The 27,597-nt window shown below is 41.2% G+C and overlaps 2 protein-coding genes and 1 long non-coding RNA gene across 41 annotated transcripts in view; 1 reads left to right on the top strand and 2 right to left on the bottom strand.

Moving 5' to 3' along the window:
• Window positions 1-17,134, bottom strand: part of LOC110500303 (2-oxoadipate dehydrogenase complex component E1) — a 36,460-nt gene extending 19,326 nt beyond the window's left edge. The window contains exons 1-6 of one of the 2 annotated variants that reach the window (XM_021577617.3): window positions 16,651-17,134; window positions 6,753-6,905; window positions 5,095-5,306; window positions 4,395-4,589; window positions 3,868-4,137; window positions 2,516-2,687 (exon numbers count right to left, since the gene is read on the bottom strand). In XM_021577617.3, coding sequence (XP_021433292.1) covers window positions 2,516-2,687; window positions 3,868-4,137; window positions 4,395-4,589; window positions 5,095-5,306; window positions 6,753-6,792 — 889 coding nt within the window. In that variant the 5' untranslated portion in view covers window positions 6,793-6,905; window positions 16,651-17,134. Of the gene's footprint in view, window positions 1-2,515; window positions 2,688-3,867; window positions 4,138-4,394; window positions 4,590-5,094; window positions 5,307-6,752; window positions 6,906-15,378; window positions 16,119-16,650 lie in introns of those variants that run through there. The other variant, XM_021577610.3, reaches the window with a different exon arrangement.
• Window positions 8,192-14,870, top strand: LOC110500320 (uncharacterized). Its single transcript, XR_005039107.2, has 6 exons — window positions 8,192-8,297; window positions 12,244-12,318; window positions 12,481-12,623; window positions 12,766-13,167; window positions 14,016-14,098; window positions 14,258-14,870. It is a non-coding gene; the product is annotated as an uncharacterized LOC110500320 (long non-coding RNA).
• A 4,824-nt stretch (window positions 17,135-21,958) lies between the features above and the next one.
• Window positions 21,959-27,597, bottom strand: part of LOC110500292 (CUGBP Elav-like family member 2) — a 54,663-nt gene continuing 49,024 nt past the window's right edge. For 24 of the 38 annotated variants that reach the window (XR_016489532.1, XR_016489543.1, XR_016489544.1 and 21 more), the window contains exons 13-14: window positions 27,416-27,594; window positions 21,959-26,493 (exon numbers count right to left, since the gene is read on the bottom strand). Coding sequence is in view for 14 of the 38 variants with exons in the window: in XM_090213201.1 (XP_090069327.1) it covers window positions 27,467-27,594 (128 nt within the window). In the remaining 24 variants the exon portion in view is untranslated. Of the gene's footprint in view, window positions 26,494-27,025; window positions 27,595-27,597 lie in introns of those variants that run through there. The other 14 variants (XM_090213201.1, XM_090213211.1, XM_090213215.1 and 11 more) reach the window with 1 other exon arrangement.

Below are 27,597 nucleotides of genomic sequence, written 5' to 3'. Positions count from 1 at the left end.
GGAACCAATACACACAGTCAGTCAGGAAAGCTAAAGCCAATTTCTTCAGGCAGAAGTTTGCATCCTGTAGCTCCAACTCCAAAAAGTTCTGGGACACTGTGAAGTCCATGGAGAACAAGAGCACCTCCTCCCAGCTGCCCACTGCACTGAGACTAGGTAACATGGTCACCACCGATAAATCCATGATTATCGAAAACTTCAACAAGCATTTCTCAACGGCTGGCCATGCCTTCCGCCTGGCTACTCCAACCTCGGACAACAGCTCCCCCCCCCCCGCAGCTACTCGCCCAAGCCTCTCCAGGTTCTCCTTTACCCAAATCCAGATAGCAGATGTCCTGAAATAGCTGCAAAACCTGGACCCGTACAAATCAGCTGGGCTGGACAATCTGGACCCTCTATTCCTGAAACTATCCGCCGCCATTGTCGCAACCCCTATTACCAGCCTGTTCAACCTCTCTTTCATATCGTCTGAGATCCCCAAGGATTGGAAAGCTGCCGCAGTCATCCCCCTCTTCAAAGGGGGCGACACCCTGGACCCAAACTGTTACAGACCTATATCCATCCTGCCCTGCCTATCTAAGGTCTTCGAAAGCCAAGTCAACAAACAGGTCACTGACCATCTTGAATCCCACCGTACCTTCTCCGCTGTGCAATCTGGTTTCCGAGCCGGTCACGGGTGTACCTCAGCCACGCTCAAGGTACTAAACGATATCATAACCGCCATCGATAAAAGACAGTACTGTGCAGCCGTCTTCATAGACCTTGCCAAGGCTTTCGACTCTGTCAATCACCGTATTCTTATCGGCAGACTCAGTAGCCTCGGTTTTTCGGATGACTGCCTTGCCTGGTTCACCAATTACTTTGCAGACAGAGTTCAGTGTGTCAAATCGGAGGGCATGCTGTCCGGTCCTCTGGCAGTCTCTATGGGGGTGCCACAGGGTTCAATTCTCGGGCCGACTCTTTTCTCTGTATATATCAATGATGTTTCTCATGCTGCGGGCGATTCCCTGATCCACCTCTACGCAGACGACACCATTCTATATACTTCCGGCCCGTCCTTGGACACTGTGCTATCTAACCTCCAAACGAGCTTCAATGCCATACAGCACTCCTTCCGTGGCCTCCAACTGCTCTTAAACGCTAGTAAAACCAAATGCATGCTTTTCAACCGTTCGCTGCCTGCACCCGCACGCCTGACCAGCATCACCACCCTGGATGGTTCCGACCTTGAATATGTGGACATCTATAAGTACCTAGGTGTCTGGCTAGACTCTAAACTCTCCTTCCAGACCCATATCAAACATCTCCAATCGAAAATCAAATCAAGAGTCGGCTTTCTATTCCGCAACAAAGCCTCCTTCACTCACGCCGCCAAACTTACCCTAGTAAAACTGACTATCCTACCGATCCTCGACTTCGGCGACGTCATCTACAAAATTGCTTCCAACACTCTACTCAGCAAACTGGATGCAGTTTATCACAGTGCCATCCGTTTTGTCACTAAAGCACCTTATACCACCCACCACTGCGACTTGTATGCTCTAGTCGGCTGGCCCTCGCTACATATTCGTCGCCAGACCCACTGGCTCCAGGTCATCTACAAGTCCATGCTAGGTAAAGCTCCGCCTTATCTCAGTTCACTGGTTACGATGGCAACACCCATCCGTAGCACGCGCTCCAGCAGGTGTATCTCACTGATCATCCCTAAAGCCAACACCTCATTTGGCCGCCTTTCGTTCCAGTTCTCTGCTGCCTGTGACTGGAACGAATTGCAAAAATCGCTGAAGTTGGAGACTTTTATCTCCCTCACCAACTTCAAACATCTGCTATCTGAGCAGCTAACCGATCGCTGCAGCTGTACATAGTCTATTGGTAAATAGCCCACCCATTTTCACCTACCTCATCCCCATACTGTTTTTATTTATTTATTTTTATTTTTCTGCTCTTTTGCACACCAATATCTCTACCTGTACATAACCATCTGATCATTTATCACTCCAGTGTTAATCTGCATAATTGTAATTATTTGCCTACCTTCTCATGCCTTTTGCACACAATGTATATATAGACTCCCCTTTTTTCTACTGTGTTATTGACTTGTTAATTGTTTACTCCATGTGTAACTCTGTGTTGTCTGTTCACACTGCTATGCCTTATCTTGGCCAGGTCGCAGTTGTAAATGAGAACTTGTTCTCAACTAGCCTACCTGGTTAAATAAAGGTGAAATAAAAATAAAAAAAATAAAAATAAGGTATTTCTGTTTTTTTTATTCATTTGCAAAAAAAAAAAAAAAAAAAAGTGTTTTCACTGTCATTATGGGATATTGTGTGTAGATTGATGAGGAACAAAATGTATTTAATAGATTTTAGACAAAATGTGGGAAAGGGGGTTTGAATACTTTCCGAATGCGTGTGTGTGTTAATATATATATTATATATATATTATATATATAATTCCAATAGATATATTATTATTCCAATTAAGATTGATAGATAAAGTGATACAGTTTACATACCAACATCGCTACAGTACAAAGATGATCTCCCTCTCGCAGACGGAGTGGTATAGCCCACTTGGTTGTTTACAATGAGGTGGATGCTCCCACCGACTCTGAAGTGGGGGAGTAGTGAAATGGTGAATGTCTCCGGAACAATTCCTTGGCCAGAGAATGAGGCATCCCCATGGACCTAAGAAAATTAAGGAAAGGTTCCACAATGATCACCAGTTCTTTTCAGGCCTGAAAGTTGGAAAATAATTGACGTCAACGATGGACAATGCCGGTATGTCACCATAAACTGGACTTCAGTGTCATAATCCCTTTCTACTAGACCCCTTTAAATTACATATTGTACTAAAAGTGCTTTTCACAATTGTGCAAGGCAAATTCACTAGAGAGCAATAAAGTTCCTTTTCTACAGAAGTTTGACCGAGTTAAAGTGTTTCCAGTTCAAAGGGATAAGCAGGATTAATGAGTTAGCCAGCTGACTTTGATAAACAACCAGAAACAACTACTGATTCCTGGTTCATTAAGAAAGATAAACTTTGACAAGTGTTTTTGGTTGTCAAGTCAATTAGACCACACCCATTTCAAGCTTAAATTTCTCAAAAATATAAAATCCTTCTTTGTAGTATATTCCTCTAAGGTGTCAAACTCATTTTTGCCCACCGAGGTCCAAAGGGCCACACTTCAAACTGGTTATAGTGGCTTCCCAGACAATACTCCACCAGTTATAGTGGCTTCCCAGACAATACTCCACAGTTTATAGTGGCTTCCCAGACAATACTCCACCAGTTTATAGTGGCTTCCCAGACAATACTCCACCAGTTATAGTGGCTTCCCAGACAATACTCCACAGTTTATAGTGGCTTCCCAGACAATACTCCACCAGTTCATAGTGGCTTCCCAGACAATACTCCACAGTTTATAGTGGCTTCCCAGACAATACTCCACAGTTTATAGTGGCTTCCCAGACAATACTCCACCAGTTTATAGTGGCTTCCCAGACAATACTCCACAGTTTATAGTGGCTTCCCAGACAATACTCCACAGTTTATAGTGGCTTCCCAGACAATACTCCACAGTTCATAGAGGCTTCCCAGACAATACTCCACAGTTTATAGTGGCTTCCCAGACAATACTCCACCAGTTATAGTGGCTTCCCAGACAATACTCCACAGTTCATAGTGGCTTCCCAGACAATACTCCACAGTTTATAGTGGCTTCCCAGACAATACTCCACCGGTTATATTGTCCTCAGGCTAAACATTGTCTTTCTGGGGAGTAGTTTCCCTCCTGTTGAGCCATGTCTACGTATGTATATCAGCATATGTCTAAATAGGGCTGTGACTATGGTCTCAGTACGATACCTGGAGACAGACAACTTTATCACCAGGCTGTGCGTTCTCGTCTGGGGAATAGTCTCCCTCCTGTTTGAGCTGCTGGCGGGCACGGGTCTTCCCCTGGGTGACTGGGTTGATGGCCTCCAGGTGGGAGGGGTTGGGCAGCATGGTCACATGGAGGGGGTGGGCAGCACCAAAGTCCAGCTCTACAGAGGAGGTGAGGTGGGAGAGGACGTCGCCGATAGAGGGAGAGTCTGCTGGGAACTCACTGAGGCCACGCATTTTACGGAACATCAGCTGGAGGTAAAGGGGAGACAGGAGTCACACATCCCAAATAAATATCAATCAAATCAATCAATTAATCAATCAATATGTGAATAAATAAAAGTTTAAAAGTCCCAGGAGTGAACCCTGAGGAAGGCAATTGGTGCCAAAACATTTGTTCATTCATATGACTGGTAGTGTGAGACCATCTTTATTAGTTATCCCACAGGGTCATTCATGGTAGCCATTACAGCCATGACCTTCGATCTCGAAGATGTCTAAACCCTGACCTCTGGAGGGAACTGCAGAAGCCCCGTGAGGAGGTTAAGTCTCCCGCGGTGAGGCATCCCCATGACGATGTCCGTCACCCCGCTGTGGGCAGACAGACGGAACATCTCGTAGAACACTCCCATCATGCTCTCTGCTCCCTCACCACCATAACGCTTCACCGTGGAGAACTTGGAGGCCAGAAAGTGATCAAACTCCTGAGGTAACACAAGAAGAAACAGGTTGTTATTGTAAAAGAGAATGTGTTCTCAATGACTTCTGGCGAAAATAAAGGCAAAATACATCAAGAGATAAGTCAGCAAGATCTGTCTCAGTCTTTCTTGGAAATGGGACCAAAAGAAAAGTAACATTGATAAAAACAATACCACCTCATCCTCGCTAATAAAATAATCACTTTACTCTGATATTAGATAAGATACTAGTTTTGATTATTTAGGCAATTAAAGCTAATTAGCCTATAAATACAGTACGACAACGTTTCTCAATCTATCCATTCCTCCCTCCATCCATCCATCTACCTGTGACCCCAGCATTAGCTTGGCCAGTTCTCTCCTCTCCTCGGTGGAGGTCTCCTTCCTATTATCCATTAACCTTCCCTCCATCCATCTACCTGTGACCCCAGCATTAGCTTGGCCAGTTCTCTCCTCTCCTCGGTGGAGGTCTCCTTCCTATTATCCATTAACCTTCCCTCCATCCATCTACCTGTGACTCCAGCATGAGCTTGGCCAACTTTATCCTCTCCTCCGCAGTAAACATCTCTTTCTTCAGCTGCTCGAAGCGGTCTGCGAGCCACTCCCTTTCCTCCAGGCTGGTCAGCTGACTGGTCTCTATGGAAATGCGGCCACAGTAGGACTCCTCCAGGTAGCCAATCACCTCCTCCACCGACGCCTCCGCTTTACCAAAATGCCGCAGTCCTGGACGAAAAGGAGTTCATATATAAGAGTCTCCTCTTGAAGATTTGTATTTTTTAAATCAGGTGAACCCCGCCTGAGTAAGATCTGTTAGGTCGCAAACATGTTGCAGTATGCAGGACAGAACATGTAGGTGTGTTGTTCATGTGAGTCAATAGTGTACAAGGAGGAGACGATTATGAATTCCTTATCTCCATGTAGGGTAACAGGTGATGGATATTATAGACACCCTGAATAACTCAAATGTATTTTATAAAGCCCTTTTTTTCAGAAAGTGATTTTACCCTCTGAATAATATCCACTCATTCATGTGTATTACCTGCATTTGAGTGGTCTATTATTTAGGAGTGATTATGTAAGTGATAACCAACGAGGGGCTATGCGTTCTCTGGAAAATAATGCACAACGTGGATGGTGTGCTTCTCGACGTGCTAGCTAGCGGAGTGGAACTCATCTTCTACGGAGTTGTATTCTTTTCCAAAGAACGCATTGAGTCCAGAGTTCATTATCCGTTTTTATACCATGGCTATAATTTAACAAATGTACCGCTAGAAATGTGCTCATTTGAAAATAGACATGTTCAAGATCCACTGAAGTACCTAGCAAGTTTACTAGATAGCTACAGTAGTTGCCTTAGTTAACTACACAAATAGACTTGATAGTTTAGCTAATCAATCCATCAGTCCTATCACAGATAGATCAATGACAGTTTAGTTATAAAAATCTTTGGGTCCTAGCTTGCTATTATGAGAGTCGAATTCAACAATGACAATGTTTTCAACTCAACTTTTGCTTTCAAAAGCAGCTCAAACATAGAACATGTAAGAATGAACTATAGCCATTGAATTATACTGTGCTGATGATATATCTTGTGCATTATAGGGAAATAAATGCACACTCTAGAATGCCCTTTAAACCAATCAGAAATTAGTCATCAACAATGCCATGGTATAAACTGTAAAAACTGAGGTATGAGATATTATTAGTGACTGTCACTGAAAATGCTTCATCCCAGGCGACGCCATGCAGAGAGCCATGCAGAGAGCCATGCAGAGAGCCATGCAGAGAGCCTGCGTTAAGTTGACATGTTATTGTTAAATTGATGTGCTGCGAGCCATTTCCAGGCGCTTCCCATTGAATTGGTATGGTTGGTTTAGCGTTCAACTGTAACGGTTGGTTACACAACGGTTGGTTTAGCAGTTAGAATGTTTGGTGATGGGTTTAACATTGACCTCTCCATAAGGCTTCCCTACTACCTACACCACAGTATAACTACCTAGTAGTATCTAGCTAGTAGCCTAGTAGTAGTAGGAAGATACTAGAAAACACTGCTATGCATCATCAATGTGAAGTGTAGTTATTGATAGATTGATTTAAACTCAATGACGTGTTCTCCCTTTAGAAACGTATTTAACGGAGAAGTCAATAGACCACATAGACATAGCCTACCTGATGTGTTCAGGGGTCCTTGTACAGCTCCAGTCAACATGTTGATCTCTGGCACACTGTCCTCCACTGGGTCATTAGGCAGTAGAGGGTTAATTTTAGCAGCCTTGTGTCCATGTGCTCGGTAAGCCTCCACCAGGCGTGCTAGCCCATGGTCTGTGTAAACAGAGGGGGGTAAATCCATTTTGATTTGAATGAAACCTTCAATACATATCTGCCCATTGTAGAAGTGTTCACAAAGTGACCTTTTGGACCTTAATGCCAAAACATTCAAGAGATACAGCTGCTCAAAGTTGACCTATTTGGCATTCCCCACCATAGACATCTTCAACACTGGAAAAGTTAAACAGCGATCTTTGTGGTACTAATTTTATAGAAATTTCAAATGGTGTACCAGCTAGCCTAAAGTGCAGTTGTCTGAAGGGATAGGTCCATTCTATTAATTATATTTCTATGGCTGAAATGACAACCCATCCTGTATTCAAGAGCATGTTGCGTCTCAACCGATGACAGGCACAACACAAAAACCTCAGATGATGTAGGGCAGGGGTGGGCAAAATGCATTTTTTGGGGGGGATCAATTGTTTGTTAAAATCAATTTGGCCTCCCGAGTAGTGCAGCGGTCTAAGGCACTGCATCGCAGTGCTTGAGGTGTTACTACAGACCCGGGTTCGATCCCAAGCTGTGTCACAGCTGGCAGGTACAGTCGCCCACATGGCTCCATGTGAACTACAATTCCAACGCTGTGTTTTAACGTCTATAATCGTCGCTTTCATAATGGTTTTCAAAACGTATGCCGATATCAGCAAGAAAAAAATGTTTCAAATTTTAAAAAAATATACTTACTCTAGTAATTTTGTAAAGATCCACAAGCTGTGTACGTGCCCATTTGACAAACTACACTTGTTTAAATCAAAAGGGATACTGTCAAAAAAGTGATTTAATTCATATGGATTTACCCAGGGACAAAGACTGCCCCAAAACAACAGCCTTTTTTATGTAAACACGTGGGAATGGAGGAGGGGGGGGGGGTAGGAGGATATCCATAGTCTATGACAAGCATTAGACAAATGTCCAGTTAAATGCTAATTAAAGCAAGTAGTAAAAGTGTAGCTGTGATACGTAGTGACAACAACAACACTTCATCTGTTCTGCAATAACAATAGGTGAATGAATACAGTGCCATGAAAAAGTATTTGCCCATATTGTTTTTATACTGAATTTGATCAGATCTTCAACCAAAATCTAATACATCTGATAGTGAACCTGAGTTTACATTTTTTTATTTATTTTTAAGTATATACTTATTTTATTTATTTATTAACAAAAGTTATGCAACACCCATTTCCCCTTGTGTGCAAAAAGTAATTGCCTCCTTACACTCAATAACTGGTTGTGCCACCTTTAGCTGCAATGACTGCAACCAAACGCTTCCTGTAGTCGTTGATCAGTCTCTCACATCGCGGTGGAGGAATTGTAGCCTGCTCTTGCATCCAGAACTACTTTAACTCAGCAACATTTGTGGGTTTTCAACCATAAATGTATGAGGTAGGAAATACTTGTCTTAGGGGGGTTTCAAGCACGAACTGCTCATTTCAAGTCCTGCCACAACATCTCAATTGGGATTAGGTCTGGACTTTGACTAGGCCATTCCAAAACTTAAAATGTGTTGCTTTTTAGCCATTTTCATAATTGTGTGTTTTGGGTCATTGTCTTGCTGCATGACCCAGCTGCACTTCAGCTTCAGCACACAGACGGATGGCCTGACATTCTCCTGTAGAATTCTCTGATACAGAGCAGAATTCATGGTTCCTTCTATTGAGGAAAGTCGTCCAGGTCGTGAAGCCGCAAAGCACCTCCAAACCATCACAGTACCACCACCATCCTTGACCGTTGGTATGAGGTTCTTACTGTGGAATGCAGGGTTTGGTTTTCACCAGGCATAAATGGGACCCATGTCATCCAAAATGTTTACTCAAGTTTGCCAAAAAGCACCTGGACGATCATCAAGACTCTTGGAAGAATGTTCTATGGACAGATGATTCAAAAGTGTAACTCTTTGAACAACATGGGTCCCATTGTGCCTGGCGAAAACCAAACACTTGGTTGAAATCTGTTTTTTTGGTGGAAGAAAGCGGGTTAGGGTCTCGTGGCTCACTGTACCCAGTCAACATGCTAGGCTCGGACCTATTCTGTTTGAGATTCAGGGGACTAGGCATCAGGGGGCTTCATGTAGGCCAAGCTCTTCCCGAGTCCAACCCCTTCCCTTTTTCCACATTTTGTTACGTTACAGCCTTATTTTAAAATGTATTAAATACGTTTTTTCCCTCATCAATCTACACACAATACCCCATAATTATAAAGCAAAAACAGGTTTAGAATACATTTAGAAATGTATTAAAAAGAAATAAACCAATTTACATAAGTATTGCCCAGCGTTGTCCGTGTTAGGGGAAACACCTGTCTATATCAGGTCCCACAGTTGACAGCGCATGTCAGAGCAAAAACCAAGCCATGAGGTCGAAGGAATTGTTCGTAGCTCTCCGAGACAGGATTGTGTCAAGGCACACATTTCTGCAGCATTGAAGGTCCCCAAGAACATACTGGGCTCCATCATTCTTAAATGGAAGAAGTTTGAAACCACCAAGACTCTTCCTAGAGCTGGCCCACCGACCAAACTGAGCAATCGGGGGTGAAGGGCCTTGGTCAGGGAGGTGACCAAAAACCCGATGGTCACTCTGACAGAGCTCTAGAGTTCCTCTGTGGAGATGGGAGAACCTTCCAGAATGACAACCATCTCTGCAGCACTCCACCAATCAGGACTTCATGGTAGAGTGGCCAGACAGAAGCCACTCCTGAGTAAAAGGCACATGGCAGCCCACTTATAGTTTGGCAAAAGTTACCTAAAGGACTCTCAGACCATGAGAAACAAGATTCTCTGGTCTGATGAAACCAAGATTGAACTCTTTGGCCTGAATGCCAAGCGTCACGTCAGGGAGGAAACCTGGCACCATCCCTAAGGTGAAGCATTGTGGCAGCATCATGCTGTTGGGATGTTTTTCAGCGTCAGGGACTGGGATACTTGTCAGGATCGAGGGAAAGATGAATGGAGAAAAGTACAGAGAGATCCTTGATGAAAACCTGCTCCAGGGTGCTCAGGACTTCAGACTGGGCTGAAGGTTCACCTTCCAGCAGGACAACGACCCTAAGCACACAGCCAAGACAACGCAGGAGTAGCTTCGGGCAAAGTCTCTGAATGTCCTTGAGTGGCCCAGCCAGAGCCCCAATCTGAAACCGATCAAACATCTCTGAAGAAACCTGAAAATAGCTGTGCAGAGACACTCCCCATCCAACCTGACAGAGCTTGAGAGGATCTGCAGAGAAGAATGGGAGAAACTCCCCAAATACAGGTGTGCCAAGCTTGTAGCTTCAAAGCCAAGAAGACTCGAGGCTGTAATCGCTGCCAAAGGTGCTTCAACAAAGTACTGAGTAAAGGGTCTGAATACTTATGTTAATGGGATATTCAGTTTTGTTTTTTTTACTAAACTTGCAAGAATTAGAGGTCGACCGATTATGATTTTTCAACGTCGATGCCGATACTGATTATTGGAGGACCAAAGAAAGCCGATACAGATTAATCGGCCGATTTGTTTTATTTATTTGTAATAATGACAATTACAACAATACTGGATGAACACTTATTTTAACTTAATATAATACATCAATAAAAATCAATTTAGCCTCAAATAATGAAACATGTTCTATTTGGTTTAAATAATGCAAAAACAAAGTGTTGGAGAAGAAAGTAAAAGTGCAATATGTGCCATGTAAAAAAGCTAACGTTTAAGTTCCTTGCTCAGAACATGAGAACATATTTAGTTATTTATTTCACCTTTATTTAACCAGGTAGGCAAGTTGAGAATAAGTTATCACTTACAAATGCGACCTGGCAATATGAAAGCTGGTGGTTCCTTTTAACATGAGACGTCAATATTCCAAGGTAAGAGGTTTTAGGTTGTAGTTAATATAGTATTTATTGTACTATTTCTCTCTATACCATTTTGTATTCCATATACCTTTGACTATTGGATGTTCTTATAGGCACTTTAGTATTGCCAGTGTAACAGTATAGCTTCCGTCCCTCTCCTCGCTCCTACCTGGGCTCGAACCAGGAAGACATCGACAACAGCCACCCTCGAAGCAGCGTTACCCATGCAGAGCAAGGGGAACAACTACTCCAAGTCTCAGAGCGAGTGACGTTTGAAACTCTATTAGCGTGCACCCCCCGCTAACTAGCTAGCCATTTCTCTTCGGTTACACCAGCCTAATCCCGGGAGTTGATAGGCTTGAAGTCATAAACAGCGTAATGCTTGAAGCACAACAAGGAGCTGCTGGCAAAACGCACAAAAGTGCTGTTTGAATGAATGCTTACAAGCCTGCTGGTGCCTACCATCGCTCAGTCAGACTGCTCTATCAAATCATAGACTTAATTATAACATAATAACACACAGAAATACGAACCTTTGGTCATTAATATGGTCGAATCCGGAGACTATCATTTCGAAAACAAAACATTTATTATTATCGCATATATCCCGACTCTGCGTGCAATGAACGCAAGAGAAATGACACAATTTCACCTGGTTAATATTGCCTGCTAACCTGCATTTCTTTTAGCTAAATATGCAGGTTTAAAAATGTATACTTCTGGGTATTGATTTTAAGAAAGGCATTGGTGTTTACGGTTAGGTACACACTGGAGCAACGACAGTCCTTTTTCCGCGCACCGCATCGATAATATGCAACGCAGGACACACTAGATAAACTAGTAATATCATCAACCATGTGTAGTTAACTAGTGATTATGATTGATTGTTTTTTATAAGATAAGTTTAATGCTAGCTAGCAACTTACCTTGGCTTCTTACTGCATTCGCATAACAGGTAGGCTCCTCGTGGAGTGCAATGAGAGACAGGTGGTTAGAGCGTTGGACTTAACTGTAAGGTTGCAAGATTGAATACCAGAGCTGACAAGGTAAAAATCTGCCGTTCTGCCCCTGAACAAGGCAGTTAACCCACCGTTCCTAGGCCGTTATTGAAAATAAGAACGTGTTCTTAACTGACTTGCCTAGTTAAATAAAGGTGTAAAAAAAAAAAAATGTTTAATAATAATAAATAAATCAGCCAAATCGGTGTCCAAAAATACCGATTTCCGATTGTTACGAAAATTTGAAATAGGCCCTAATTAAAATCGGCCATTCGGATTAATCGGTCGACCTCTAGCAAGAATGTATACTAATCTGTTTTTGCTTTGTCATTATGAGGTATTGTGTGTTCCAATATGGAAGTGTTTCTTGATTCATCAGAGATCCTTGTATTTTTGTGTATTTTGTAGTAGACAATACATTTAGCCTATTCCTGTTCCCCCTCAACACGCAACCTAACGTTACACCCCTCAACTGCCTTTGTCAATTCTTGATTCTCTGTTTTTGCAGGAATCTTCTAGGTTGGATGGAAGAAGGAACCAAGGGCAGGACTACAGAAGTTATCCAGCCTGCTGACTAAGACATGTAAATAGGTGATGTTTTGCTGTCTATCTTGCTCTCCATCTCTCAGTATGTCTGCCTAACTGGCAGATGTCTAAGGTGCAACAGTCAATGTAATTGCTAGGCTAAGTCTAACTTGGTGAAGTCCTTAGGTAATGGTTAACTACGATTCATCTGTCTTTACAGTTCCTGAAATATGTCAATGATCTGATGCATGGCCTATCAGCGGTGCTTGGCCAGAGGATCTCAGTTACCAGTGAGCTATTCTGCCACATCCCAGGGAAAGGAGAGAGCAGAACCATCCCTGCTTAATGTCATAGTCATTCACAGTAAGTTGTGTATGCAAAATGTTGTTGTTTCTTCTGTTTGATACTCTGATCTTCAATGTTTATTAATTCCTACTAACCAGTTTTGTAAGAGCTAGGTTTGCACTAGCTATGCTGATGATCAGTGTTTTTTCCCCTGCAACAGGTCTCACAGACTGGATTCCCCAAGAGACATGTCATTCAGCTCCCCATTGCCTGATCTTACCACCCTTTTTTTCTAAGAGTGTATTATAGAACCTAAAAGGGTTCATCAGATGTCCCCATAGGAAAACCCTTTGAATAACCCTTTTGTTTCCAGGTAGAACTCTTTTGGGTTCCATGTAAAATCTTTTCCGCAGAGGGTTCTATTTGAAACCAAAAAGGGTTCTACCTGGAACCAAAAAGGGTTATCCTATGGGGACAGCCAGTTTAAGTAGTTTAAGTAGATCCAATTGAAATAGCACTGATCTAATAATATACGTTTGTAAAGCAAATAAACTCCTGTTTTAACTCGCCTTTCTTTAACGTGCGAAACCCTTGTGTCCTGATTCAACAGACACCTCCCTTGGTGAGTCATGCTCTTTTTTTGTCTCTTTATCATGCTCTTTTAGATTATGGAGTGGTGCGTTTGTCCGAGACAATGTCCTCAGGATTATGGAGTAGTGTGTTTGTCTGGGACAGTGTCCTCAGGATTATGGAGTGGTGCGTTTGTCCGAGACAATGTCCTCAGGATTATGGAGTTGTGTGTTTGTCCGGGACAATGTCCTCAGGATTATGGAGTGGTGTGTTTGTCCGAGACAATGTCCTCAGGATTATGGAGTTGTGTGTTTGTCCTGGACAATGTCCTCAGGATTATGGAGTTGTGTGTTTGTCCGGGACAATGTCCTCAGGATTATGGAGTTGTGTGTTTGTCCGGGACAATGTCCTCAGGATTATGGAGTGGTGCGTTTGTCCGGGACAATGTCCTCAGGATTATGGAGTTGTGTGTTTGTCCGGGACAATGTCCTCAGGATTATGGAGTGGTGCGTTTGTCCGGGACAATGTCCTCAGGATTATGGAGTAGTGTGTTTGTCCGGGACAGTGTCCTCAGGATTATGGAGTGGAGTGTTTGTCCGGGACAATGTCCTCAGGATTATGGAGTGGAGTGTTTGTCCGGGACAATGTCCTCAGGATTATGGAGTGGAGTGTTTGTCCGGGACAATGTCCTCAGGATTATGGAGTGGACTGTTTGTCCGGGACAATGTCCTCAGGATTATGGAGTGGAGTGTTTCTAAAAATCTGTTTGACTATTACAACATTTATTAGAAGTTTAAGCAAAACTTTAACATTTAGAGATGAGTTTTAAAAAAAAGTAATTATCAAACTACTGTCTAATTTTGATATCCTCTTTTTTTTTTTTTTTTTTTTATGTTTCAGACTGATGACCAATGAATTATGTCCCACTTCAATATGAAGGAACAGAGCCTTTGATACCGCTCATGAGTGCTCCATTGTAGTTGGTAAGTAAATGTGAGAGAATTGACATTGACAATGAGAACTCTTTTGTAGATTCTGACTGTAAAATATATTTTACTGTATGTTACTGTTCTGTCGTATCCTTCATGTCAACATTATGCCAATAGTTAATTTATTTTCTTCTCTTTTTATGCTTACATAAGGACCACTAGGCTCCAGATCTGACCCATCACACCACTCTTCAAGAGGACCACTAGGCTCCAGATCTGACCCATCACACCACTCTTCAAGAGGACCACCAGGCTCCAGATCTGACCCATCACACCACTCTTCAAGAGGACCACTAGGCTCTAGATCTGACCCATCACACCACTCTTCAAGAGGACCACTAGGCTCTAGATCTGACCCATCACACCACTCTTCAAGAGGAACACTAGGCTCTAGATCTGACCCATCACACCACTCTTCAAGAGGACCACTTGGCTCCAGATCTGACCCATCACACCACTCTTCAAGAGGACCACTAGGCTCCAGATCTGACCCATCACACCACTCTTCAAGATGACCACTAGGCTCCAGATCTGACCCATCACACCACTCTTCAAGAGGACCACTAGGCTCTAGATCTGACCCATCACACCACTCTTCAAGAGGACCACTAGGCTCCAGATCTGACCCATCACACCACTCTTCAACAGGAAAACTAGGCTCCAGATCACCTTCTGTGCTCAAAGGTCCTTGATGAGGATCCACCCCCCATCACACCACTCTTATTAATCATTAATAAATATAGAACATTTGAACTTTATATACTCTGTGTCCCAGTATTTCTATGCATGTAATGTGTGTGGTTGAATTATGAAACATTACTGTATGCAGATGTCCAAAATGTTTGATGTAGATTTGCTTCTGCCACTGCTTGATCTATTTTAAATGTAAGAATACGTTGCAGATTTAAACGTGAATTGGTTACTATAGAAAGAAATAGAAATGTAATGAACAATATTTTCAATATCAAACTTTATACTCTGCAATACTTAATACAGTAGGTAATACGCTGTAGTCAGGTAGTCATTACCAGGTTATGATGAGGTCTTAACTATGACCAGTAGGCTACACAATATAGCACATAATATACAGGTCACAATTATGACGCAATTGGTAATATGGTGGTCAGAAAAATACGTCATTCTGGTCAGTAAAAAGTCGGGGGGGTAAAAACAGTTCGCGACCAGAATAAGACGTCATACGGATGTCTTTTCAACCTGGTTTTGCCCACTGGTAATGTTGTCCAACATGTCCATTATCTGGAAAAACTACTGACCTCGATTGAGTGCAGTGATATACGAGACTGGGTCACTGTGCAACTTCGTGTCCCCCTGGTTTTGTTTGGGTCGGTGACCGTAGACTCCTTTCCGGGTATGATACAGACAACCGACGACCGGTCGAGCGACACTGAGAGGTACTCTGCTGACGCGGTGCAAGTTTTTCAGGAATAGTATCGCTGACATGATTTTAAATGAATAAAATAAGTTTAAAAAACGACGTAGCTAGTTAATCTAGACGGTTACACACACGACAGAGCAGCAGCCACACTGCTGTGAAAGATAGGAGGTGGCACCGTACTTCAAGCTGATTGGTTGAGCCGTCGGTGTGTTTCGCGGAAGCGCAGAGGTTATATAGTTTAATGTTGAATCAACCAAGGTGCATGTGTAGCCAGCCTGTTGAATCAGATTGTAATGTACTTTCACGTTTATATCACGTATGATTGACGGTCCAGATGATTACAACAACAAGTGCCTCCATCAAACACGCCACTGTTGGGTTTGGCCTCGTAAACCTTCCCCATTTTGCCCTAGGCCACTACAGAGTGGTGAGGAGGAGTCTACCGTGTATTGATGACATCGACTTCACCATTCATTTTCTTTAATTCAGGTTCACTCAAACATTGTTTTAAACGTTGTTTTACTATTGACAGTTACAGCTGACTTCGGGTTTGTATATCGATTCGCTCTCCTTAAATAAAAGTCAATCAGATTTGTAATGTATGTTCTCACCTGGACTGCCTGAGGGTGGCGTTGTTACTAATTAGTAAGTGTTCATCTCTACTGGTACTTGACTCATGAAATCAGATAAACATTTATTTTAACCGTATCCCTGCCTCATTGTGCGATGTATTATTGCATGGTGTCGGAAGTAAAACAACATTTGAGCAAAATTCACCCTATGTTTCTGGATTTAAACTCTCCAATTTTTCCCTCTAGGCTCAGAGTAGTTGCTGGTATCATTTGCTCTATGTTTCGTAATGTTGAGCTTTCCTTAGTATTACTTTTTAAATGTAAGAATATGTTGCATATTTAAACTTTCATCGATAGTGGCATCTCAGAAAACCAGAAAAGGGTCTGTAGCACTAAAATAAAAACTTGAAAAGGAACTTAACCACAAGGAAAAGATGGATGTCATCGTCAAGCAAACTGAGCCCGGTTGAATGGCTAAACAGTCGGGGGACAGTCGTGAAGCCAAACACAATACGGGCATGCATGAAACAACAAGATCTAAACAAAGCCATCAAGAGAGAACGTAATCCTTTACGTACCATTAAAGAGGTAGTTGCTGAAATCCCGAACGCCAAGGTATTTTCAGTTGTTGATGTGAACCAAGGACGTTCTGCATGTTCAATTCACCGTTTTGGAGGTATTCCTTCAAGATATTGTTGTTCGGAATCACGTCCGCTCCAGAGTTTTTTTTCCTAAAGGTGCTTCGCAGAGCATTTGAAAGGTCTGGAAGGTGTCTTAAACGTCATGGATGACATTATTGTCTGGGGTGATAACACAGAGCAACACGACCGGAGACAGACAGCTACTAGACAGACTGAGGAGCATCAATTTGAAACTGAATAAGTGCAAAATCAGAATAACAGAAATCAGCTACACTGGACGTGTTATGAAAATGTCACGCCAGGGTGAGCCTACACGAAACACAGCCCTCATGTCAAGTGTTTCCTAAACTCCCTATGGGAAAAATGAATGGTGGAAAAACCATTGGAATTATTTCCCTGTTTGACCGTTGGTTTTATGGGTATTACGACACCTCCACTGTGGGGCTCTATATGGAAATGAATGGAATGCCGGAAATAAGATCTGTGTTAAACACAGGCTTAGGAGACCGTATACGTTTTGTTATACGTCTATCAGATAATCTTCATCAGCTGACCTCACTTTTTGTGAATTTTGAATAATTTATGTAATCAGAAAAAAACACAAAGGCTTCATAATTCATAAAGGTCATGTTAACCGACTGATGTTATCTCATAGAACACAACTTATGAGATCTCCAAAGCCTGTATTAACCTCAGACCTTTATGTTCGGCTTTTATCCCAAAATCCTATTCTTTCCGCATTCATTTTCCAAATAGGAATAGCTGAACGAACTGGAGGTAACTCATTTCTGGTTATTAGAACTACAAGCTGGCAAACTCTATTGAATTCTCCTCCTTCTCAAAACTCATTGGATGAGAAGTTCAGAGAGGCCGGACCTCTGGCTTTCTCATCCAATGGGTTTAGAGAAGGAGGCGAGGATGCGAGGAGTCTGCAATTGAGATTCTCCCACAGACATGCACTCAGACCCAAAAACACATTGCAGGATCTGACTCTGACTAGATGGAGTAAAGCTATGACCGGAAGTTACTTGTCGTAGCAGGTTAGGCGAGCATTTGAACTAACCCTACCCCTATTCTTAACATTAACCTAAGTCTCCTCCTAACCTGCTACGTTAATTTGCCTAACCTATATTATTAAGGGGGGGGGGGGGGGGGCAGCAGGAGAGATAATGTTTATTATGGGAAGGGGGTGGAGGCTATTCAGCAGCCTGATGGTCTGAGTGAAGAAACATTTATTGGCCAGTCTTTTCTGATGATCTTCTTGGCCTTCCTGCGACACCTGGTGGTGGTGTCCTGTAGGACAGGCAGTGTGCACAAATGGCGCGTTAGGCTGCACGTATAGCCTTCAGTAATTTATTCAGCACCTTGAGGTTGACGAGTCGCTGTCGTGCCTTCACTACGGTGTCCGTGTGGTTAGACCATTTCAGCTTTTCTGAGATGTGTACGCCGAGGAATTTGAAGTTATTGACTGTCTCCACGGCGGCCAGGTTGATAAGGATGGTGGCGTGTCCAGCTGGGATCCTCCTGAATTCCACAATCAGCTCCTTTGTTTTGCTAACGTTGAGGGAGAGGTTGAGGTTGTTCTTGATAACTCAAGTAGATATTTGCTACTTTTTATTTGAATGAAAAACACATCATGATATATGAGTTGTGGTTTTGTAGGTGATCAGAGATGAGGGAACTGGGTTAGAAACAGTTCTTATTCATTACTATATCCTTATGATTCATCCATCAATTTATACTGTATATTAACTGGAGTTACACTTGTCAACAATAGATGGTGACAGTGTATTTGTGTCTCGTTTAACCTACAGTCTGTAGCTGTCTGAGTTGAGCTATGGTTATTACCATTTTGAATCTCTCTTAACTTCCCTGTAGGCGATGATTGGTCAAATGCAGAGCTATGACGAGTAGGCCTAGTCTATAAGGTATTTCCATATTTAAAATATAATTAAAGCGAAAGGAAATTCTGATCACAAATACATAGGGTAGCCTACATACATAATATATTTCTGCAGTCCCCTATATAGGTTTTCTTCGAGGTAAAAGCTTCTAATCTTTGTCAAGTATGTCAATATCTAATCTAATAGGCATAGCGTAACATATTTATCGGCATATGGTAGCCTAATCTTTGAGTAAAAGGGAAAACATAATTTAGGCCTACTTGTATGAGTTTTGTGACACACCGCGAGCTCGTAGTCTAACTGGCCGCCAACGCAATTCTTCGGAAAAATCATAATCAATAATATAAACCCGAGGAGGAACTGGGGTAAAGCAACGTTTTTTTTTTCCAATTAAAAAGTAGGCCTAACTACCTAGACTAATTATTGTAGGCTATAAATGATTCAACTCCAGTCATATATATTGATTTTATTCAGTTAAATTCTTCAATTCAGTTGCGTCCCATTCCGTAGGTTCTAAAACACCCACAAGGTGTCCATCTCTCTGTCTCAGGTACAGCATGGATAAATTGAGAGAGATTAAGACGTTTCTGCCGGATGTCCTGTCAGCGGACCCCAGTCACATCCTTCAGCATGTAGACGAGCAGAAACTGGTGACTTTACACGAATACAGGAAGCTGCAAATAAATCTTCAGGAAATCAGCCCCGGAAGATTCTATCATCCGTTTGCTGGATACACGCACCAGTAAGGATGGTGAGACCTGCAGTAAATTCCTGGCCCTGCTACAGCAGCCAGACATCAGAACACCTTTCCCCAGACTGAAGAAAAGCAAACGTTTGAGGTGTAATGCACTTCTTTTAAATCATGTTGCAGGTCTGTTTTTAAAAAGGTTTGCGATTCAACTAATGTTTTTGTATGTGTGTTGATTGTTGTCTATGCTGCACAAATAATTTCTTAATTGGAACATAATACAGTTTTCTAATCTAACGACAACTGCGACATAGCTCCGGCACCCAGCGACCCCATACGCTGTCCCAACCTCTTCCTCCACAGTCCACACCCCAGGCCCAACCATTTTAAAGCATACATTTCCATACTTTTTTGCACATACAGATTGAATCATGAACTATGTATGCTGTTAGTAGAATTGTATCTAAAAATGACAAACATTTCTGTGGATGTGGATACATCTGTGGCGTTTGAGAGTTGAAGACGTGGGAACCGGGGACAATCTTTTCAAGCAGTTCCACAGCAGGCGGACAGGCCGATGGACATTCTAATTTTGGAACCAGAGCAACGAAGCCGAGAAGAAGGTAAATCAAACAGTGTAATAAGCTTGATCGTGTCTGGTTTATAGTGTAATAAGCTTGATCGTGTCTGGTTTATAGTGTAATAAGCTTGATCGTGTCTGGTTTATAGTATAATAAGCTTGATCGTGTCTGGTTTATTATGTAATAAGCTTGATCGTGTCTGGTTTATAGTATAATAAGCTTGATCGTGTCTGGTTTATAGTATAATAAGCTTGATCGTGTCTGGTTTATAGTGTAATAAGCTTGATCGTGTCTGGTTTATAGTATAATAAGCTTGATCGTGTCTGGTTTATTATGTAATAAGCTTGATCGTGTCTGGTTTATAGTGTAATAAGCTTGATCGTGTCTGGTTTATAGTATAATAAGCTTGATCGTGTCTGGTTTATAGTGTAATAAGCTTGATCGTGTCTGGTTTATAGTATAATAAGCTTGATCGTGTCTGGTTTATAGTGTAATAAGCTTGATCGTGTCTGGTTTATAGTGTAATAAGCTTGATCGTGTCTGGTTTATAGTGTAATAAGCTTGATCGTGTCTGGTTTATAGTGTAATAAGCTTGATCGTGTCTGGTTTATAGTGTAATAAGCTTGATCGTGTCTGGTTTATAGTGTAATAAGCTTGATCGTGTCTGGTTTATAGTGTAATAAGCTTGATCGTGTCTGGTTTATAGTGTAATAAGCTTGATCGTGTCTGGTTTATAGTGTAATAAGCTTGATCGTGTCTGGTTTATAATGCCGGTGTAATATTGACTGTCTTTATTCAGCTCTTTTTCCAGGTCTTCAGTTAAGCTGAAGGAATCTCATTTGAGAAACTTGGCATAAAGTTCACAAACAAATCCAAATGGACTTTCATGAAAGGCAAAAAGACTACAGCAGGAAGCCACTGCTGAGCAAATCTAAGAAATATTTGTAATTAAAGAGGTTAGACCTACTATGTCAGAACACGCTCTCTCACTGACAGTGTGTGTGGAGTTCAATGTCCTGACCAAAGGGAATTCATGAATTACCTAGCCTACATTTATGGAAATACGTTTTTATTTTATTTGAAGTAGCCACTAGAGCTGCACCGTGACAGCAATCACCATATCTAACCACCGACAGTAGGCCTACTGCAGCTCACAGGAAATTGAGTAGCTATAGTTTGACTGTGTATTAGCCTACAGTTTGTGAAATAACCATTCCAACAAACATAGCATGTAGCCTAGTGCCATCTACACATTGCATTGGGCAAAACCAGCGTTTTACCATTCATTATGTTTTATTATATAAACTGTTATTTCGCTGCTTAAATGGTTACTTCGTAGCCAGTTCCACCACAAAGCAGCTAATTTACATTCATGATACTATATAAACCTATTAGTAACCGAACACAATCAGAATGTAATAAAAGTTTAGAAATGTGTACTTTTAGACATTAACCCCATTTGGTCCCATTTTTTTTATATATATTTTTTGGGGGGCCCTGTGAAATGGCCACTTCAGTGCAGTCATCATGATCTACAATAACTTGTTTTAAAATAGTCATGTGTACCCATGATGACCACACAACACATGCCTGCCTATGGGTCTTTCTAAGCATAGTCTAAAGGTCTAAACACAATAGCCTTGTCCAATAGTGTGTGGGCAAAGGGTACATCCGTTGTTCATTGCCCTTTATTCAGTAGTACTTAAAGGTTCTTGCAGTTCAGTAGTTTGTAAACATCTTGAATACCAAGATATTTGGTGGCATCCTCAGACGATGGGAGTACTTCACCTGCAGGGCTTCTTTTTGAACAAAAACAGAACACACAATCACTCACGGCCCCACAAATACGTTATGTCCATAGGCTACTGTATATTAGTAATAATATAGCAGTAAACTCAAATGATAAAAAAAAATAGTAAAAAAAAATCAGCAAATGCTTAGAAACAAAATAAATAAGCAAAGAGAAGGACAATGGATAGAAACAAGTTAGGAAGACAGACACTGGGGAGTTTGTAAATGTTGTCACATCACTGGACAGGCACTGGGACTACACAACACACAGACACATTGAATATTAGGGAAAAATGGTTTAATTTTGGAGACAGAGGCAAAGAAACACACCACACATGAACAAACATTTACCAAATAAAACATTGACTGATTTCCAACTACACACCACTGCTTCTATGGGAAATTGAAATATCTACCAACAGGTAAAAGGAAAAAGCCCAGAAACTAAACAAATATTAAACTAAGACATTTATCTATCCATACAAGTTGTCTATAATAAGCCCAGATGGTCATTTATAATAACCATGTGGACAGAGCACAGCACTAACATGAAACTGACCACGATTTTAGAGGATCCCCACCCCCCCCACCCCCCAATATAGAAACAATAACGAAGTGAGGAACATGTAGAAAGCAAGGTAATTAAATCAAAATTAAAGGTTATTTATTTAAGAAACAAAAAAAAAAAAAAAATTATCAGAAATGTTATCACTGACAACCACCAAGAAGCCAAACTCAAGACTAGCACATTCAAGGCGAGGGCCTTAGAGAGGACAGACATTTTTTTTTTCCAATATATATTTTTTTCTTTAATTATTCCCAATATTAAAAAAGCTTCACTGGTACAAAATACATATGCACAACCAGTATTGTAGAAATTGGAAAGAGCCAGTTTGTCATTTTTTTTTTCCATTTTTTTTTTTTCAAATCCCACCCAAATTTCAAAAGTTGAATTAAAAACAAAATCACTACTGTAAATGTTTTACAGATCAACATGAAGATGGACCGCAACTTTGGCTTTTCTCAAGACAACAAACATCTATCAAATAATTTATGTGGAGAAGAACATGAAGTCCTATCAATTATTTAATCATCAGATAAGGGGAAAAAAAAAACGGTACAGAGAGGGAAAAAAAAGGACAGAGATTTTTGACCATGACAATATCTAAGCGATGCAAAGCTACCACACTTTGTCAAACAGCACTTCAGAGTATGAGAATAGAAAAAACGGTGACCAGTGATAGAGATACTGAGAAAAGTCCTAAGGGGCACCCTATTCCTTACATAGTGCACTACTTTTGACCAGATTAATGGGCCCTGGTCAAAAGTAGTGCACTACGCAGGGAATAGGCTGACATTTGGAATTAGTCCTAAAAAAAAAATGGTTGTGACGGAAGCCCCCGAAGTGGGAGTTTCTAGTTCCTATACCCTGACCCATGTGATTTATATTGTGCTTATATTTCAACATTTACGGTAACACTTTACAATACAGTTGTATAACTACCCATTATAATCAATTAAAATATTTACTAGCATTTGTTAACAGTTTGTTGTAGCCTACATACCAAATTGTTTAACAAACTGTTATATAGTCAATGTTAATAATGCGACACTACCCAGGTTTTGGTTAACGTGAAAAGGATTACTATTCTATAAATCAATAAATCAATATACAGTAACTTTACCATTTTACCCGACAACTAGGCATTCATATTATAGCAATACATTGTCTGTGACTGTACCGCAAAGCACTCAACTTTGTCCACTCACTAACAGGATGATTTGTCTTCAAAAAAAAAAAAAAAAGGTTTGGGTTGTTCAATGTATGATAATATTCACAAAATGACTTGCCAATGTGTTAAAATTCAGTACAATCACGTACCAGTTCAAGCAATAACATCACAAAGTGAAAAAACACAGCGGGTGATTTAGCCTTAATGACACACTGGTATGTATATTATAAGAAAAGCAAACTGAGCGTTCCTAACTGCAGTAATCTCTAGTCCCTAAACCATGGCCTAATAGCATCTGTGTAGGCAGTTTCTAGATATATGGCACTGAGTGTTGTATATTGGGATAGAAAAACTCACTGCAAAAAGCACATTCCCCATCTTATTCAACATAAAATAATGTTTATTAGTGGTACCTTGGTAGTTCTGGGAAGTGCCACCAACCCATGCTTCAAAAAAACTAAACAGATTTGCAAAAAAAAAAAAAAAAAGTAGTTTACATTGCCTCCAATATTTCTGCTTATAAACAGACAAAACCAAATCGCTACCATTCAACAAACACTTCGAAACTTCTCAAGTGCTGCTAGAACTTTCAAGCTAAAAAAACAACAAACTGGTGCCATCTTGGGTGATTTGCAAGTTTAAAAAAAAAAAAATGAAAAAAAAATGAAAAATGCATTTTGTGGCTTGTTAATCCCAAGTCTGTTGAGAAAACGACACCGTAGGCAGTGCTTGGCATCTTCCACACAGAGCTGAATCTCAAACACGAAGGACCCTGAGTTGACGACCCTTGTTTAGCGCCTTCTGGGTCGCATTCATAAAGCGCCGTAGAGTAGGTGTGCCGATTTAGGATCAGCTGTAGAGCTTGTATCATATAATGAATAAGATCACACGAACAGGTGGAACCTGATCCTAGACGCTTTGTGAATATGGGACCAGGTACGCATATTTTTGGGGGAACTTTTCTTTGGGGGCTGGATGTAAATGATTTGAGCTGTCCCATCATCTCTGCAGTACAACTAACAGAAAGTAGGCTGGTCCATTATCAACCCAATAAAGACACTTCTGTTCTGAGTAGTAAACTTTATGCCGAAACATGGAATGCTTGTGTAAACCAACACTTTTGGTGTGGGAGGGGGGGGGTTCAACAGTGTTAACACAGATTCTGTGTGACCGGTTAAGATTAAAGGAATTTTCTATTTTTTTAAATGTTGGATTTCAACTATCTTATCACTAACAAATACGTTGTGTGTGTGTGTGTGTGTGTGTGTGAGATCTAATAAAAATTCCCCTGTGTGATTTCACGTTCAGGGGCTCCCAGTGTTCTTACTGTCACAGAACAAAGTGTGTGTTGAGAAATTGGGCACTCACATGAAAGCATATTGTAAGAAAGTTCAAAATAAAAAAAATAAAAAATAGACTGCGAGTTTGACACATGGGCACTTTAAACAAAAACACCCCGTCTGTCTTCTGTGGTAACAGACATTATCTTGCAATATGAGGCATCCATAAGCAAAAACATCCATTTATGAAATCATCAACAAGAAATTCAAAAAAAAAAAAAAATCTCACGACCATGAGAATTTAACACTAAATTTAAACTATTTTCTGTTAATGTAGGAAAAAAACAAATTTAGTCATATATATATATTCCCCAAGATGAGACAATGACAATCTACTCAACTGAACAAAAAGTTGCAGAGGTTAAAAATAGCAAATAACCCAGAAAGGAATTCTGACAACACGTGTAAGTATCAATTACATCACCGCTAGTAACGAGTTTTCTTTTTTTGAAAGGCTGTGTTGTTGACCCCCCCCACCCCAACCCATTTAAAAACATATACACTTAGACCCTATGACATTACAACATAATCTACAAAAAGAACCCCAAAGTTAACCTGGGTTTCTGTTTTACTTAGCTTTAAACTTCTATAGATTCAATGGTATAAAATATAGGTAATCTAAGTGTGCATTTAAACCACAGATTGTCTATTTGTGAATCATTTCTAAAAAAAAGTTCAGACTCGTAGTAGGTAGTAATTTCCCCTAGTAGTCAAGAGCAAATCTACCTCCGTTGTGCCGTCAAATATTTTTGAAAAAAATTATAAAACAAAAATAGGCAAATACATAATCATTAAATGAAAGCCAAGAGTCTTTTTTTATATTTTTTTAAACAGCCTTGGTGACAATTGAAAATGTGAAAAACCTAACAGAGCACTGAGGGGCAATTCTGGTTGATATTCAGACTAGTTTTTATAAGTGTTGCGAGTCGAGTGGTCTTAGGGTGCGGTCCAAAATGGTACCCTGTTCCCTACATAGTGCACTAATTTTGACTAGAGCTCAAGGCCCGGGTAAAAGGTAGTGAACTACATAGGAGACGGGGGTGCCATTTTGGACACAGCATTATTTTGTTGTTTCAGAAGCAGACATATTGCTAATGGCACAAAGTAGCACATCGCTGTGCTAGTCCCTGTATTCAAACTTTCAAGTGAACTTTATACTGAGAGAGAAGAGGTAAAAAAAAAAAAGAAACAAGCAACAGAAACAAGCAAATTACAAAACAACAAAAATAACAATCCCACAGGCTTTTAAAACAAGTTTTTTTTTTTTTTTGCGCATTTGCAGAAAATGTACAAAAACAAAGTATTTTTTTTTTTAAATGAAATGAGCTCAGGTAAGATTTCACATTGATTTTGCTTGACCGACCTCCCCTCACATTTTATACAGGAACAAAGAAAAACGAAGTAGCATGCAAAAAAACAGCTATGTTTCCAAAATGGCAGCCTCTTCCCTATAAAGTGCAGTAACTTGCACTGGTCAAAAAGGCTCTGGGCAGAAACAGTGCAACCATATAGGGAGCAGGGTGCCATTTTGGATACACCCAATCATGTTGAGCTAAGGTCAAATGTCATAGGTCAAAGGTCAGCGGGGTGTGTGCCCAGGTAGCCTATTGGTCAGGCGAGCTTTAGAGACAATGGTGGGAGGATGAGGAGGAGTAGCCGGGAGGAAGAGGAGTTTGGAGTCGGTTTTCAACACCATGAGGACATGCTAGGCTAACGATGAGCAAACAGGCATGAAGATTTGTTCTAAAAAAAGGGAAGAAAAAACACGGAGAGAGAGAGATGTAGAGAGGAGAGAGAAAGAGAGGAGAGAAAGAGAAGTTAGACAGAGCCACAGCACAATAACCTTTCAACCACGAGGCACAATCAACCAACTGCCAGTCACCACATAACATAACTGCAAATCAGGAACAAGCTTTCCCCACACACAGAACAATACACAGGTTTGACACAGGAAATGACATTACTAGATGTATGGTAGACTAAGACATACACTGATCCATCTCCAACCAGTCAGTCCCTTTAGGGAAGACTTGGACAGATGGATGGAATGATTGGAAGAAGTTGAGAGAGAGGAGAGCAGAGGTAGCCCCAGCAGCTTGACATGGATTAGATTGAGAAAGAGAGAAAAAGATGGAAGCAGAGAGAGAACATAAAAGGGAGCTTCACACACAGATCAATGCGACAGAATGACACATACAGATCAATGCGACAGAATGAAGACCAAGAGCTTTGACAGTAACAAGCGTGTCTGATCCTTAGTCGACCTGTATTTAAAAAAAAAAAAAAAACTTTGTAGAGGTAATGAAATGGTATGGAAATAATTAAATCTGATGCTCCCTCTTATAGCAGTCGACACAGAGGACCCCCTTGAACATTGGCTCCATTGATAGCTATAAATATATCAATAAAAAAATTTAAAAAAAACTTTATACGACTTTTAAAAATGACATGAAACTGTAAGGAATGGATGGTGTACTAAACGCGTAGAGAGATAAGATCGTAACTTAAGAGAATAATAAATTGGCGACGCAAGCGGTGAGAGTCGGTGTGACACCAACAGCACCATTCAGCCACACCCCAGTGAAATAAGTCTCTGCTGTGTTGATCGGATGGCCTCGGGCTCTAGTCGTGGGTTGGCTAGCTGGTTGGGCAGACTTAGACTTACCCTAGCAGTGCTAACACAGAGCCAGGGGGAAGGCCCCTGCCCTGGGTACGATCAGTAGGGTTTGCTGTCATTCTTGGAGCGCTTCAGCTGCACCTTGAGCCTCTTCATGCCGATCTGGAAGCCGTTCATGGCCTGGATGGCGGCCTGCGCCGACACTGGATTGTCGTAGCTGACGAACCCTG

The sequence above is a fragment of the Oncorhynchus mykiss genome, chromosome 2 (genome assembly GCF_057628025.1).
Source record: "Oncorhynchus mykiss isolate SJ-2025 chromosome 2, ASM5762802v1, whole genome shotgun sequence".
In the NCBI taxonomy this organism is placed as follows: Eukaryota; Metazoa; Chordata; class Actinopteri; order Salmoniformes; family Salmonidae; genus Oncorhynchus; species Oncorhynchus mykiss.
Note: the sequence above shows the minus strand (reverse complement) of the source record. Positions and strands in the feature narration are given on the sequence as shown.